Raw genomic sequence first — 17819 nt, 5'->3', positions numbered from 1 at the left:
ATGCACCATTGTAAAGCAATTATACTCCAATAAAGATGTAAAAAAAAAAAAAAAAAACAACCAAATCTGTTAAGTGATAGATGTGTAATTAACTAGATGGGGGAATCTTTTTACAATGTAAATGTTTATCAAATCACCACAGTGTACATTTTAAATATCTTACAATTTTATGTGGCAATTATACCTCAAGAGAGCTGAAATTTAAAGAAACCTCAGATAAAATTAAATCCTAATGTAAGAGTGACCAAATAAATGAAGAAACAAACTATCAATACCAGAAATGAAACACTAGAGACTCTGCAGACATTAAAAGGATAGTAGTACAAACTATTCTACACACCTAAATTTGACAATTTAGACAAAATTGATCACTTCTTTGAAAAACACAAGTCACCAAAACTCACCGAATATGAAATAAGATAATTTGAATAACTCTATTCAGTAACTAATAAGAATATTGAGGGGATGAAAAAAGATGGTGGGGTAGTAGGACCTGAGCTCACCTCCTCTCACGAAAATACCAAAATTACAACTAACTGCTGAACAACCATCGACAAAAAAGACTGGAACCTACCATATAAGATGTTCTACATCCAAAGACAAAGAAGAAGCCACAACTATTTGGTATGAAGAGTGTTTTCACTATATAATGAAATCCCATACCTGCCAGTTGGGTGACATGCAAGCTGGAAAATAATTATATCACAGAGGTTCTCCCACAGGAGTGAGAGTTCTGAGCCCCACGTCAGGCTCCCCAGCCTGAGGGTCTGGCATTGGGAGGAGGGACAAGTGTACATGGAACATTCTCCAAGACAGATCACAAGCTAAGCCACAAAAGAAGCCTCAATCAATTTAGTAAATTGAAATCATATCAAGCATCTTTTCTGACCACAATGCTATCAGATTAGAAATCAACTACAGGAATTCCCTGGTGGCGCAGTGGTTAAGAATCCACCTGACAATGCAGGGGACACGGGTTAGAGCCCTGGTCTGGGAAGATCCCACATGCCATGGAGCAACTAAGCCCATGTGCCACAAATACTGAGCCCACGCGCCACAACTACTGAAGCCCGCATGCCTAAAGCCCATGCTCCACAACAAAGAGAAGCCACTGCAATGAGAAGCCTGTGTACCACATCAAATAGTAACCCATTTGCCACAACTACAGAAAGCCCGTGCTTAGCAACAAAGACCCAATGCAGCCAAAAATAAATTTAAAAATTTATAAATAAAAAAAAAGAAATCAACTACAAGGAAAAAACTGTAAAAAACACAAACATATGGGGGCTAAACTATGTATTACTGAACAACTGATGGATCACTGAAGAAATCAAAGAGGAGATCAAAAAATACCTAGAGACAAGTGACAATGAAAACACGATGATCCAAAACCTATGGGATGCAGCAAAAGCAGTTCTAAAAGGGAAGTTTACAGCAACACAATCTTACCTCAGGAAACAAGAAAAATCTCAAATAAACCACCTACCATTACACCTAAAGCAACTAGAGAAAGAAGAACAGACAACACCCAAAGTTAGTAGAAGGAAAGAAATCATAAACATCAGAACAGAAATAAATGCAACAGGGATGAAGAAAACAATAGAAAAGGTCAATGAAACTAAAAGCTGGTTCTTTGAAAAGATAAACAAAATTGATAAACCTTTAGCCAGACTCGTCAAGAAAAAAAGGGAGGGGGCTCAAATCAATAAAATTAGAAATGAAAACGGAAAAGTTACAATGGACACCACAGAAATACAAAGGATCATAAGAGACTACTACAAGCAACTATACACCAATAAAATGGACAACCTAGAAAAAACTGACAAATTCTTAGAAAGGTACAACTTTCCAAGACTGAACCAGGAAGAAATAGAAAATATCGGGTTGGCCCAAAAGTTCATTCAGGTTTTCCTGTAACATTTCACGGAAAAACCCAAACGAACCTTTTGGCCAACCCAATACAAACAGACCTATCACAAGTACTGAAATTGAAACTGTGATTAAAAATCTTCCAACAAACAAAAGTCCAGGACCAAAACTCTAGCAAACACAGGTGAATTCCAGCAAACATTTAGAGAAGAGATAACACGTATCCTTCTGAAACTCTTCCAAAAATTTCAGAGGAAGGAAACACTCCCAAACTCATTCTATGAGGCCACCATCACCCTGATACCAAAACCAGCCAAAGATACCACAAAAAAGAAAATTACAGTCCAATATCTCTGATGAACACAGATGCAAACATCCTCAACACAATATTATCAAGCTAAATCCAGCAATACATTAAAAGAATCATACACCATGATCCAGTGGGATTTATCCCAGAGATACAAGGATTTTTCAATATCTGCAGATCAATCAGTGTGATACACCACATTAACAAATTGAAGAATAAAAACCATATGACCATCTCAATAGTTGCAGGAAAAGCTTCTGAAAATATTCAACACCCTTTCATGACAAAAACTCTTCAGAAAGTGGGAATAGAGGGAACATACCTCCACATAATAAAGGCCATATATGACAAACCCACAGCAAACATCCTTCTCAATGGTGAAAAGCTGAAAGCATTTTCTCCAAGATCAGGAACAAGACAAGGATGTGCACTCTCGTCACTATAATTCAACATATTTTTGGAAGTCCTAACATGCAATCAGAGAAGAAAAAGAAACAGAAGGAATCCAAATTGGAAAAGATGAAGTAAAACTGTCACTGTTTGCAGATGACATGATACCATTCATAGAAAATCCTAAAGATGCTACCAGAAAACTAGAGCTCAACAATGAATTCGGTAAAGTTGCAGGATACAAAATTAATGCACAGAAATCTCTTGCATTTCTATACAGTAACAATGAAAGATCAGATAGAGAAATTAAGAAAACTATTCCAATTACCATTGCATCAAAAAGAATAAAATACCTAGGAATAAACCCACCTAAGGAGGCAAAAGACCCTTACTCTGAAGAGTATAAGGTACTGATGAAAGAAATCAAAGATAACACAAACAGATGGACAGACATACCATGCGCTTGGATTGGAAGAAACGATATTGTTAAAATGATTATACTACCAAAGGCAACCTACAGATTCAATGCAATTCCTGTCAAATTACCAATGGCATTTTTCATAGAACAAAAAATTTCACAATTTGTATGGAAACACAAAAGACCCCAAATAGCCAAAGCAATCCTGAGAAAGAAAAACAGAGCTGGAGGAATCATGCTCCCTGACTTCAGATTATACTATAAAGCCTCAGTCATGAAAACAGTATGGTAGGGCTTCCCTGGTGGCGCAGTGGTTAAGAATCTGCCTGCCGATGCAGGAGACACAGATTCGAGCCCTGGTCTGGGAAGATCCCACATGCCATGAGCAACTAACCCGTGCGCCACAACTAATGAGCCCACGTGCCACAACTACTGAAGCCCACGTGCCTAGAGCCTATGCTCTGCAACTAGAGAAGCCACCGCAGTGAGAAGCCCACACACCACAACGAAGAGTAACCCCTGCTCGCCGCAACTAGAGAAAGCTCACGTGCAGCAATGAAGACCTAATGCAGCCAAAAATTTAAAAAATACAACAAAAAACTAGTATGGTACTTGCACGAAAACAGAAATATAGATCAATGGCATAGGACAGAAAGCCCAGAAATAAACCCATGCACCTATGGTCAATTAATCTATGACAAAGGAGGCAAGAATATACAATGGAGAAAAGACAGTCTCTTCAATAAGTGGTGGTGGGAAAACTGGACAGCTACAAGTTAAAGAATGAAATTAGAACATTCTCTAATACCATACACAAAAATAAACTCAAAATGGATTGAAGACCTAAATGTAAGACCAGATACTATAAAACTCTTAAAAGGAAAACATAGGCAGAACACTCTTTGACATAAATTGTAGCACTATCTTTTTTCATCCACCTCTAAGAGTAATGTAAATAAAAATAAACAAAGGAGACCTAATGAAACTTAAAAGTTTTTGAACAGCAAAGGAATCCATAAACAAAACAAAAAGAAAACCCACAGAATGGGAGATATATTTGGAAATAATGCAACTGACAAGGGCTTACTCTCTAAAGTATACAAACAGCTCATACAGTTCAATATCAAAAAAACAAACAACCGAATCAAAAAACGGGCAGAAGATCTGAAGAGACATTTCTCCAAAGAAGACATACAGATGGCCAAAGAGCACACAAAAATATGCTCAACATCACTAAAACTACAATGAGGTATCACACCACATCAGTCAGAAGGGCCATCATCAAAAAGTCTACAACAATAAATGCCAGAGTGGGTGTGGAGAAAAGGGAACCCTCCTACACTGTTGGTGGGAATGTAAATTGGTACAACCACTATGGAGAATGGTATGGAGGTTCTCTAAAAAACTAAAAATAGAATTACCATTTGACTCAGCAATCCCACTGCTGGGCATATATCCAGAGAAAATCATAATTCAAAAAGATACATGCAGCCCAATGTTCACTGCAGCACTACTTACAGTAGCTAAAACATGGAAGCAACGTAAATGTCCATCAACAGAGGAATAGATAAAGAAGATGTGGTACATATATACAATGGAATATTACTCAGTCATAAAAAAGAATGAAATAATGCCATTTCCAGCAACATGGATGGACCTAGATATTATCATAATAAATGAAGTAAGTCAGACAGAGAAAGATAAATAGCATATGATGTCACTTATATGTGGAATCTAAAAAACAATACAAATGAACTTATTTACAAAACAGAGACTCACAGCCTTCAAAAACAAATCTATGGTTACCAAAGGGGAAAGGTGTGGGGGAGGGATAAATTAGGCATTTGGGATTAACATACACACACCACTATATATAAAATAGATAATCAACAAGGACGTACTGTATAGCACAGGGAACTCTCCTCAATATTCTAAAATAACCTATATGGTAAAAGAATCAGGAAAAGAATGGATATATGTATATGTATAACTGAATCACTTTGCTGTACACCTGAAAGTAACACAATATTATAAATCAACTATACTCCAATATAAAATAAAAACTTTAAAATAAATATACAATAAAATATTGAATTAATATTTTAAAACTCTCAAAAAATAAAACTCCTAGCCTAGATAGTTTCACTGGAAAATTCTACCAAATGTTTAAAGAATTAACACCAATTCTAAACAATCTCTTCTAGAAAATAGAAGGAAATACTTCTCCATTCATTTTATGAAGACAGTATTACCCTGACACCAGTATAAAAAATGAAAACTAAAACCCAATATTCCTCATGAATATGGATGCAAAAATCCTTAACACATTATTAGAAAACTAAAATCCAGTCATATATTATAAGTATACACCATGACCAAGTGAGATTTATTCCAGTGATGCAAGGTTGTTCAGTAACCCCCAAAATCAATCAATGCAATCAACCAGGCTAAAGAAGAAAAAGTACATGGTCATATCAATAGATATAGAAAAAGCATTTGACAAAATTCAACACCCTTCATGACAAAAATCTTCAGAAAAACAGTGATAGGAGAAAAAGTCCTCAACTTTATAAAGAGTATCTACAAAAAAAGACTACAATTAACAGAATGCTTTTCCCCTGATAGATAACAAAGAAAGGTGATGTCTACTCTCATCACTTTTATTCAACATAGTGCTAGCCAGTGCTGAGTTTTAGCCAGTACAATAAGGAAAAAAAAGTAAATAAAAGGTATATAGATAAGAAAGCAAGAAATAAAACTGCCCCTGTTTGCAGAGGACATCACTATGTATGGAAAAAACAAACAAACCAACTCCTACAGCTACTAAGTGAATTCAGCAAGGTCATGAGACACAAGGTAAACATTAAAAAAGTCAATTCACTAGCAATGAGTATGTGGACAATGAAATTAAAACTTAAATTCTATTTACAATCACTCAAAAAACTGAAATACTTAGATGTAAATCTAACAAAACATGTACAGGATTTGTAAGCTGAAAACTATAAAACATTGATGAAAAAATTCAAAGATGATCTAAATAGACTTGACTCTTGAACAACACGGGGGTTAATCCACAAAATTGAGTCAGCTCTACGTATCCACAGTTGCTCTATATCTGTGGAATCAACCAACCATGGACTGTGTAAATAGTAGTATTTACTACTGAAAAATATCTGAATATAAGTGGACTCACACAATTCAAACCTGTGTTGTTCAAGGGGCAACTGTAAATGGAGAGTCATTCTGTGTTCATGGACTGGAAGACTCAATATAATGAATATGTCAATTTTCCCCAAATTGATATTCAGACAATATAATTCCTATCAAATTCCCCAATGACTATTTGTAGATACAGACAAGATTATTCTAAACTTTATATGGAAAGGCAAAGGAATTAGAATAGCTAAAACAATTTTGAAGACTTCAACTATATAGCTACAGTAAATCAAAACTGTGTGGTACTGCTGAAGGGATAGACACGTAGATCAACAGACAAAATAGAGATCCCAGGAATATACACACAAATATGCTCAACTGTGTTTTAAACAAAGGTGAAAAAGCAACTCAATGTAAGAGAGAAAACCTTTTCAACAAATAGTGTGGAACAACTGGACACAGAGAAGCAAAAATGAAACCTGACCTAAGTCTCATACCTTATAAACAAAAATTAACTGAAAATGAAACCTTTTAGGGAAAAAAAGGAGAAATTCTTCAGGATGTAGGCAAAGACTTCCTAGACTTCCTAGAATTGATACCAAAGTATGATCCATAAAAACAGAAATTGATAAATTGGACTTCACAGAAATTGAAAACATTTACTTGGAAAACAACTTTGTTAAGAGTATGAAAAAACAAGCTATAGACTGACTGAAAATATTTGTAAACAACACACCTGACAAAAGACTAGTACCTAGAATACATAAAGAACTCTTAAAATTCTACAATAAATGAAAAAAAAACACCCAATTAGAAAACTGACAAATCTTCTTGATTTGTTGATATTATTCAACACTATATTCCATGGTTTTCTGACTACTTATTTTATATAGTAATGAGAAGGAGTATTGAAACATTCAGATATAATTATGGATTTATTCCTCCTTTCAGTTTTTCCAGTTTTTCTGCATGTATTTTGAAGTTTTACTTAGGTTCACACACCTTTAGGGCTATTACATCCTCTACATGAATTTAGCCTATTCATCATGATTTCTACTCTAACATGTTCTTGGTTGGTGTTGGTATGGTATATCTTTCTCCATCCTTTTGCTTTTAAACCATATGTGTCTTCATATTTAAATTATGTTCCTTTGTAGATAATATAGTTGCATCATGCTTTTGATGCACTTTGTGAACTGCCGCCTGGGTCTAGCTTTTTTACCCAGCCTGATAATCTCTTTTAACTGTAGTGTTTATACCATTTACATATAATGTATCAATATGGTTAGGTTTAAATCTATTATCTTTCTACTGCTTCAACTCAAAATGATACTCTTCTCTATGTTAATCATTCCTTCAATTTCCAAAACTTACTTTTAGTTTCTTCTTATGTATTTCTGCTTGTTCTTCCTGGTATAATTCCTGTCGCAATTGTTCTAAATCTTCACGTTGCCGCAGCACTTCTTCCAATCTCTGCGTCAGCTATTAAATTTTTAAAAAAACACACAAACATGTAAAGGAATCAAATTCTATGACCAATATTTCAGAATTTCTCAAGTGTTAAAGAGATGATTATTTTAATACCATATTCTGAAGCTGTAGCCTTTTTTCTTCACTTTCTTGAACTTCTGCCATCCAATCTTCTTCTCTTTGTTGCTGCATCTTGGCAAACTCTATGATTTTTCTGTTTTCTTCTTCCATTTCCTCATGTTTCTTTTTTCTCCAGAGAGCCTGCTCTTTCTTAAACTCTTCTATATACCTTCGATTTGTATTCATTTTTTCTAACTTTTGTTGTCTTTCCCTAAAAAGCAATAGTGAATGCAGTTGTATAGTAACAGAAATAATAATAAAATATCAAAAAATATAAGTATCATTTCCTTCAGTTGATAATGATGTGGAGAAAAATGGCTTCCCTATTTACAATTTTTTCATTCTTTCATGCAACAAACATTTTGAGTGTTTACTATGTGCCACTAAATATAATAACAGGTATGAATTTTCTCTGAGTAAACTACTACTATGCCTCTTCTCTAACCTACTATGATGTTTTATGCATCTCACTTCAGAAAGGCCACCACCTGTTTATATATGTTTCACAGCACTCTACACTTTAGCTGTCTACCAGGGAAACTGAACAGAAAACAAGTTCTCTTGATATGGGCTTACTTAAGAAAAACAAAGTTTAGCCATTGTCACTTAATAAGTATTTCTTAACTATCAGACAATTAATTATCATGCTAACAAAGGTAAGTATGACTTGGGGGCTTCCCTGGTGGCACAGTGGTTGAGAGTCTGCCTGCCAATGTGGGGGACACGTGTTTGAGCCCTGGTCCGGGAAGATCGCACATGTCGCGGAGCAACTAGACCCAGAGCCACAACTACTAAGCCTGCGCTCCAGAGCCCGCGAGCCACAACTACTAAAGCCCGCACACCTAGAGCCTGTGCTCCGCAACAAGAAAAGCCACTGCAATGAGAATCCCACACACCACAACAAAGAGTAGCTCCAGCTCTCCGCAACTAGAGGAAGCCGGCACACAGCAACAAATGAAGAAAGAAAAGAAAAGAAAGAGAGAGAGAGAGAAAGAAAGAGAAAGAAATTTATGCAAAAAAAAAAAGAGAAGAGTTGGTCTCAGTTTATGTGATAACATTTACTGGGACTTACCATGTATTAGGCACTGTTTAGGTGATTTACTCTTCATGACAAGCCTGAGATAAATCTAATGTAAATGTTTAGGCATGTAAGAAAGTTGGGATAAACTTACAATTGATCTTCTTCATAGATTTTCCTAACAATTTCATCAATCATGAGTTTCTCTTTCAGCAGTTGCTCATAAGCTTCCTGCTTCTTCTTTCCTTGTTCTTCAAGTTGTTTCTCTAAGTCATGATTGTACTGTGCTTTTACTTTGTTTCGTTTTTCCTCTGCAGCATTCTCTTCCTTTATTAATCTCTCGTGTTCTTCCATCATAGTTTTGGCTATTTCAGCATCACGTTTCTGTTATTAAAACAAAATTCATCTTTCCACTTTCAAATCTGAGTACAATAGGATAGAATACTTTTAGCAGATGGAATTGAATACTATAAAGTCTGTTATATAAAATATTATGTAACTGTGTAGGTAAAAAGCAAAGGTAAGTCACTGTCACCTGAACGGTTTGAATGATGAGTCAAACCCTAAAGAGGCTTTCCTATACCTTCAAGTAGCTCTCTCAGGGCAATAAGGAGAATAAACTCCACATGTGAAAACCAGTAAGTAAAATTAGAAGTGCTTTGTTAACAACTATGTTAACTGCCAAAGCAGTAGTCAACATTTTCATCTATTTAAAAGTTGATGTAGGCAATTTTCACAAATTTTAGCTCCACTGGGTATTGGCTGCTATTTAGAGTTAGGACGGTACTATCTTTTTTATACAAGTCTACTATTAAATAGCTCTGAGCAGCTCTTAAGTTTCTCTCAGCCTAAATTTTCTTTCCTGCCACTGGCCTTTGAAGTCTCCTCTTTCTCATTTATTAAAGGCCCCTGGTAATCACTTTAATTTAGTAAAAGGGTCACATATGTCACTGTGCCTGTTTTCTTAGGTTTTAATTCACTCATTCAAGACCATTCCTTCTGAGTTAGACACAATCTTCCTTCTTGAATGGGTTAAACTCCTTACTTGTTTTGAGCATTTTGAAATCATTTAACAAAATGTTTTAAAGTAAATATATTAGGGCACTTTAAAAAATCATCCTTTACCATTAGGATCACATCCCAAATGCTAGAATGGTTAGCAGCATTAAACATAAAAGAAGAAACAGATTAAAATATGAATGCTAATGCCATTCCTGATCTAATTGATGCCTTTAACATATACACTGTTAATATGACTTGACCAAAATTCTTTCTTTCCTTCTCTTTTCTTAGCATGTTATACTAGGCTCTATAGAAAAAATATGACATGACAAAAACATGTATGTACAAATTATCACACACTTATAGAAGTACAATGTTCTCATTTCCCAGATAAGAAAACTAAGGCTGAGAGAGAGAGCCAAAACTAGCACCTAAATATCCTGACACCTAGTCAAGTCCTAGGAGTATTTGACTTTAATTTTTGTGGATCAATTTTATTTAGAAAATAACAGCAATTCTTTCAACAGCCAGAATAAATATCTACAACTGCCTTGAATAATCTCAATTATCAAAATAATTAAAACTGCAATCTACTGGTCAGATAGTACATTGTTTATGTTCTACTTTATTTTTTAAAGGGTAGAATATGGCTCATGAAGTGAAGTCTCCTTACCCTCTCCTACCACCTGCCACACCAAAGGTTATCATTGTTAACAGCATGCTGTACAACCCACCAGACATTTTCTATACTAACACACATGCACACACACATTTCACTACGGCCAGCATCTGTTCTTATTTGAGGCCTGTATAACACTGCACTGGTCAAGTATTTTAATATCACCCCTCTAATTCTATGTGTGTGTGAACATGTGTGTTGATATACAGAACACATATATGTGTGTGTGCATATACATGCACACACAGATGCTGATATACACATACATACACATACATACATGTACAAGTTTTTAAAAATGAAAATGTACTGTGAAATGTATTATTCTCCAATTTTTTTTGCAACTTGCTTTTTTTCCTTTTAACATATAATATATTCTGGCCAACTTTAAAAGCCAAACTATTTCCCTTTACCTCTTTCTCTTTAATAGCCGTATAACATCTTTGAAAGGGATCTATGAGAGAGGGAACTCTGCTATCAAAATGCTCTACAAAGTAATAGAGAAATGAGAGAAGGGAACTTAAAAGACTGTGTAACATTGCAATCAGACCTTTTCATCTATGTCTAGCCTTTATGAGTGACAACGATAGTTCAAGTGATGACGTACACCCTGCTTTTAAGTGTTAATAAACCCTATTTTATAGTATACTGTGTAACACTACTGCTGCATGTGTCTGAAACTCCTTTGCCCAAGAGTAACTATTATCAGTAATGTGCAGTAAGTCAGGAGTAAGAAAAGAGGATAAAAATAGAGGAAAACATGAGAAGAAAAGATTGCTTTTATGAAACAGAAAAGTTTCCTACTTATAGTTTATTTTTTAAAACATTTTAAAAATTAAAAATTTAGTAACATTCTAAAATACACTGATTATGCTAACAACTTGTATTGGTTTGTCAAAGAATAATCAGAGACCATTAAGAATGCTGGGAGTTACTGAATATAGCTGTTCATTCTAAGCATCAACCTAATTCCTTATGTCTCTGAAAGGTTCTAATATTAAATTACACAAAGCTCAATATCCATAATTTCTTACACCTTAAGGATCTAAAAAGTATAAAAGTATTTGAGAAATCTAACAGTGTAAATTCTTTATAGAATGTAACAATTTTCCAAAAATTGGTCTATTTTTGGTTTTCTAAATGAAGCTAAAAATATGGAAAACATGACCAGAAACATGATTACCATTTGCTCATATTTAACGGCATCCTTTTCAGCAATCTGAGCTGCTCTTTCTTTATTCATGTAAGCTTCTTTTAATTTCTTCTCCAATTCTCTGAGCTCAATACTGTTTTAAAAAAAGACGGAAATTTAAATTCGAGGACCATATATCTCTTACTATTTTAAAAATAACATGTATCTGCAATTTAAATGAATTTTTTTCTAAATGTATAAAAGATATTTACATTATTTTAAAAATATTTTGAAAAAATACCCCTTTCTCCATTCATCTCAAGAAAAATCAGAATGCATGTGAAAAGAGACATTGTAATTAATTTTTCTAGACAAAACAACCCTTTTATTTTCAATAATCATCACTAAAAATCTTTCTGCCAGTGCCTGGCTCAGAAAAGGTGCTACATCAATATAGGTTAAAATTTCTGTCCAGTTACCAGTACTATTAGGCTAAAAGAATAACTATAGTGGAGAGGTTTAAACCTATACAAGTTACTTAAATTTTGTACCTTGGTTTTGCTATCTGTACAAGGGGTAGTTTTGGCAATTAAATAAGTTAATGTGTATAACAGAAGACACTCTACTACATATGGTAACTTTTTTTTTTAATCCTCCCAACAAATTTGTGTGGTATGATCCACCCCAACTTTACATTTATTGATTGATTGATTGATTGATTGATTGATTGATTGTCTGTGTTGGGTCTTTGCTGCTGCATGCGGGCTTTCCCTAGTTGGGGCGAGCAAGGGCTACCCTTTGTTGTGGTGCGCAGGCTTCTCATTGTGGTGGCTTCTTTTGTTGCGGAGCACGGGCTCTAGAGTTCAGGCTCAGTAGTTGTGGTGCACGGGCTTAGCTGCTCCGTGGCATGTGGGATCATCCTGGACCAGGGCTCAAACCCGTGTCCCCTGCATTGGCAGGCGGATTCTTAACCACTGTGCCACCAGGGAAGCCCTGTAACTATTTTTTGATGATGATGAAGAGGGAGTAACATGGGCAAGTTTACGTCACTTCTCTGGGCTTTTTACTTATCTGTTAAAAAAAAATGGGGATTGGCCTCAGATAATCTCTGAATTACTTTTTAATCTATCACTCTCCTAAATTTAATGAAAACAATATGCCATACAAAAATTTTTATTTTACTGTGCCAGTCATAATTCTGAATATGACAGAATATGAGAATTCTGAGTTGGAAGGGCCCTGAGATGTCACCAAGATGTACATGTTAATTCTTACTGGAACAAAGAGGCACTCACCTACCTATAAACTCAAGTTACAAGTACCCCCCTACCTACAAAGAAACAGTCATAAGGGGTAAGGGAAGAGAGATATTCCTGGTATTATGGTGTGGGTCCTTCTTGCCCTTACCATTGTAGGTGCAAATGTATATGACACAGGATTACCTTCTTACATAAAAATAGTGTTAGAAATGAGGATTAAGTTTCTAGGTTAGTCTACATATTTTATTCCACTAAGAGTTTGAGATACATTTACAAAGATTTTTGTTAGAGTTCGGTACCAATGATCATGCACCAATATACAAACCCAATCAATTTATAATACTGTCTCTACAAAAAAATGTGCATTAAATTGGAAACAACAAACATTCAAATAAACGACCTTCATTTGAAGGACAAGGGCAACCATACCCATTGGATATACACCTAGAAGTGAAATTTCTGAGTCACAGGGTAGGCTGTGTTCAAATTGAGTAGATAATGGCAGTTTTCCAAAGCTTTGTCAGACTTACACTCTCATAAACAGTGTCTAAGCACTCGCACCACTCCACACCCTCAGCAACACTTTGGTCTTGTCATAGATTTTAACCATTCTTTTGGGGGATGTAATTTATCACTGGGGTTTTAATTTATGTTTCCCAACTACTAATGGAACTGAGACCTCTTCATGTTGACTCATTTGTATAACTTTGTGAAGTTCTTGTCTAATATTTAAATTTTTTTTTTCATTTTTATACTGGTTTGTCTACTTCTTATTGTTGCATAAAAGTCTTTTTTAATTTATTTATTTACTTATTATTTTTGGCTGCGTTGGGTCTTCGTTGCTGCACGCTGGCTTTCTCTAGTTGCGTCGAGCGGGGGCTACTCTTCGTTACAGTGCACAGGCTTCTCATTGCGGTGGCTTCTCTTGTTGCAGAACACAGGCTCTAGGCACGCAGTCTTCAGTAGTCGTACATGCAGGTTTCAGCAGTTGTGCACGCAGGCTCAGTAGCTGTGGCTTACGGGCTCTAGAGCACAGGCTCAGTAGTTGTGGCACACAGGCTTAGCTGCTCCACGGCATGTGGGATCTTCCTGGACCAGGGATGAAACCCGTGTCCCCTGCATTTGCAGGTGGATTCCCAACCACTGTACCACCAGGGAAGCCCAAAAGTTCTTTACATATTCCAGATACAAGTCTCTTGTTGGTTATATGCATTGCAAATACCTCCTTCCAGTCTGCAGTTACTCTCACAGTGGTTTCTTCAGATGAAGGGTATTCTAATCCACCAATTTTTTTCTTCATTGTCAGTAACTTTTGTGTCATGTTTTAAGAAATGTTGCCCACCCCACAGACATAAATATATTTTCTTGTATTAGTCTCTCAAAGCTTTGTTATTTCACCATTAACTTTTAGACTATAATCCTCCAGGAATTGATTTTTATGTGTGGTGTGAGGTAGAAATCAAGTTCATTTTCTTCCATATGGATATCTAATTGATAACAGTATCATTTTTTTAAATGTCTATTTCTGAATGCCCTGCAGTGATTCTAAAATGTATATGGAAATGCAAAGTAGGAATGGCTAAAACAATCTTTAAGAAGACCAAAATTGGAGACTTCTTCAGGGTATGAATACCTATTATAAAGCCACAATATTTAAGATAGTGTAGTTTTAGCACAGGATGAACAAATGGATCAATGGAATGGACTAGAGCAGCTCTTCTCAACTGCAAGTTTTAAGCCCTAATGCCCTTAAGCATCTATTATGTGCAGTGAATTAACTTGGTTCCTCTGGATCTAAAATAATACCAGCTATATACTGTCTTTGAGAAAATTAAAAATACACTCACTCAACTTTCTGTGACACTTGGATCTCTTATGGAACCCCAGTTGCGGAAGGATGGGATAGAAAAATGCAAAAATAGATGCATGCACATATGCACATTTATTTTATGACAAAACTGGCACTGCAGAGCCAGTTTCCCTTTCTACTACTGCTAGTCAGTTTGGTAAATGTGCTATTTAGTAATTTACCTAAATTTTCAAATTTGCATAAAATTGTTCACAATATCCTGCTCTGATCTACAGTGATCTCCCATTTGTATGATCTACAGTTATATCGCACTATCTATTCCTAGAATTGGTTATTTGTGCATTCTCTTTTACAGTTATATATTCCTGCCAGGGACTATCAATTTTATTGGTCTTTTTAAAGGCACAATTTTTGGCTTTGTTGATTCTACTTTATGTCTACATTCTAAATTGCTCATTTCTGACCTTATCTTTATCCTACATTATTTTTTAGTCACTCCAGATGGGAATTTTCTCTTTGTTTTCAAATAATTCCAGATGGAGTCTTCTTTTCTAATAGTCATTTTAGATTATAAGCTATCCTCAAGGAATAGCTTTAGCTACTTACGGGGACAAGTTTTGGGAGGGTTTTGATCCTAGAATTTTTTCTTGTGGTAAAATAACAAAAATTTGTCATTTTAACCATTTTTAAGTGTAAAATTCAGTGGTGTTAATTACATTCATAATGCTTGGCAACTATCAACACAATTTCCAAACCTTTTTTTCCAAAAAGAAATGCTGTACCCATGTAAGCAATAACTCCCCATTCCTCCCTTCCCTGCTAATTTACTTTTTGTCTCTGCAAATCTGTCCCTAGATATTTCATGTAAGTGGAATTATCCAGTCTTTATCCTTTTGTTTCTGGCTTACTTCCCTTAGGATAATGCTTTTCAAGGTTCAACCATATTGCAGCATGTATGAGAGCTTCATTCCCTTTTATACCTGAATAATATTCCATTGTATGTATATACCACGATTTGTTTATCTACTCATCTGTTGATAGACACTTAGGTGGCTTCTAGTTTTTGGCTATTGTGAATAATGTTGCATTGAACATTGGCGTACAAGTATCTGATTGAGTCCCTGTTCAATTTTTCAATTCTTTTGAGTGTACACCTAAGGGTGGAATTGCTGGACAATATGGTAATTCTATGTTTAACTTTTTGAGGAACCGCCAAACTGTCTTCCACAGTGCACCATTTTACATTCCTACCAACAATATCTGAGGTTTCCAACTTGTCCACATCTTCACCAACACTTACTTTCCATTGTTTTTATTACAGCTATCCTACCAGGCGTGAAATGGTATCTCCTCGTGGTTTTGATTTGCATTTCCCTAATAACAAATGTTGAGTACTTTTTCATGTGCTATTGCCCACTGTCTGTCTGCTTTGGAGAAATCTTTAAGTACTAGGCCCATTTTTGAATTGGGTTGTTTGTCTTTTGTTGTTGAACTGTAAGCATCCTTTATATATTATGGAAATTAAATCTTAACCAGAGATACGATTTGCTTTTCTGGCCTGAGTTCTGAATTAGGAGAAACACAGATAAGCACGTTGTGTCAGTCCTTCAGGTAGCTCCCAGGTAGGTTAGAATATACAGACACAATAATTTGCAAATAAGATCTGCTCTTCCAGAACCAGGGCCTGGTACTCTATGGGCTGCTCTCCTCAAGACTGCCTCAGAGCTGGGAGGAGATGGAGCAAGGAAAAGTAAAAACACTACAGATTTTGCTTCCATTGTTAAGTTGCCTTTTTCTTGTTTGAGCATGCAGTTGGTTGCTATAAAACTTTGTTGTTCAGAGTTCTTACAAAGTTGATTCTGACAGTTTCTGCTAGTTTGACTGGGAGGACAGGAACTTGGGGCTGCCTACTACACCATTTCTCAGATGTCACTCCAATCTTACAACCATTACTATGTGGCATTTTCATTATCATTCAGTTAAAACTACTTCCTAATTTCAATTCTGATTGCTTCTTTGGCCTGGGGTTATTTAGATGTACATTTTAAAATATCTAAACATACAAAGATTGTCTAGTTTTTTGGGGTCTTTTTGTTACTGTATATCTAGTTTAACTCCACTGTGGTCAGAGAACATACTATGTATGAAATAAATGTGTTAAAAATCTGTTGTATTTGTTCTGGCATAATAAATGGTCTGTTTTCATAAATGGTTCAAACATGTTTATTATAACTACTAATATAGTTGGGTTACATTTACAATCTTAATATATTCTTTCTATTTGTCTTACCTGTTCTATGTTCTCTCTTCTCTTCTTTTTGTCTCTATGTTTGGAGTCCCCAAGACCACCCCCCACACTGGGTTCCATCACTCACTCGGAGGACTCACAGGACTTAGTATATAGTCATACTCAGGGATATGATTTATCACAGTGAAATACAGAGCAAAATCGACAAGGAATAAAAGCATGTTGGCAAAGTCTAGAGGAAATCAGCTGCAAGTTTCCAAAAGTCCTCTCCCAGTGGAGTCACACAGGAGATGCTTAATTCCCCCAGCAATGAGTTGTGACAACATGTGAGAATTGTCAACCAGGAAAGCTTGCTAGAGACTTAGGGCCCAAGATTTTCATTAGGGGCTGGTCATGCACGTACCCTCTGCCTACCAAGTACCAAAATTACAACTACCAGAAGGAATAGAGTTCAGCATGAAGCATACTATTTTTCCAAACAGTTAGGCACTCTTATCATAGAGTGGTGGGAACCTTCTTGAAATCCAAGTTTCCAGATGCCAGCCAAGGACCAAACTTGCAAAGCAGGCCTATCAGAGGAAATTAGCCTCAAGTGTGCTATGTCAACTCTTTTCTGCACAGCCTCATCATTCCTTATTATCACATTTTCCCCTCTATTAATTGGTTAATTGTATATTCTTTTCCAAATTTGTATTACAGAGATTACATGTTTGTTTCAAGTCTGATAAAATTTGTCCATTATTTTTTACTAAACAATGAAAGATTCTTGACCACTTTAACTCCATGTATGTACTTCCTACCTCACTTTTGTTATGGTTTGTTACATTTTTAACTCTTTATATATTTTAAATCCCAAAGACATTACAATAAGTGATTTACAGATTCATATTTCACCTAGATTTACTATGCATTTGCCTCCCTGAAGTTTTGAGATTAATGTT

General features: G+C 35.5%; 1 protein-coding gene across 3 annotated transcripts in view; it reads right to left on the bottom strand.

The window, feature by feature from the left end:
• MNS1 (meiosis specific nuclear structural 1) overlaps positions 1 to 17819 on the bottom strand; it is a 103881-nt gene that overhangs the window by 30285 nt on the left and 55777 nt on the right. For all 3 annotated transcript variants that reach the window (XM_060097300.1, XM_060097301.1, XM_060097299.1), the window contains 4 exons: positions 11613 to 11715; positions 8903 to 9132; positions 7725 to 7941; positions 7515 to 7622 (listed from right to left, as the gene is read on the bottom strand). In XM_060097300.1, coding sequence (XP_059953283.1) covers positions 7515 to 7622; positions 7725 to 7941; positions 8903 to 9132; positions 11613 to 11715 — 658 coding nt within the window. The remainder of the gene's footprint in view (positions 1 to 7514; positions 7623 to 7724; positions 7942 to 8902; positions 9133 to 11612; positions 11716 to 17819) is intronic.

The sequence above is a fragment of the Mesoplodon densirostris genome, chromosome 4 (genome assembly GCF_025265405.1).
Source record: "Mesoplodon densirostris isolate mMesDen1 chromosome 4, mMesDen1 primary haplotype, whole genome shotgun sequence".
Taxonomy (NCBI): Eukaryota; Metazoa; Chordata; class Mammalia; order Artiodactyla; family Ziphiidae; genus Mesoplodon; species Mesoplodon densirostris.
This window is presented reverse-complemented; position numbering and strand designations above follow the sequence as displayed.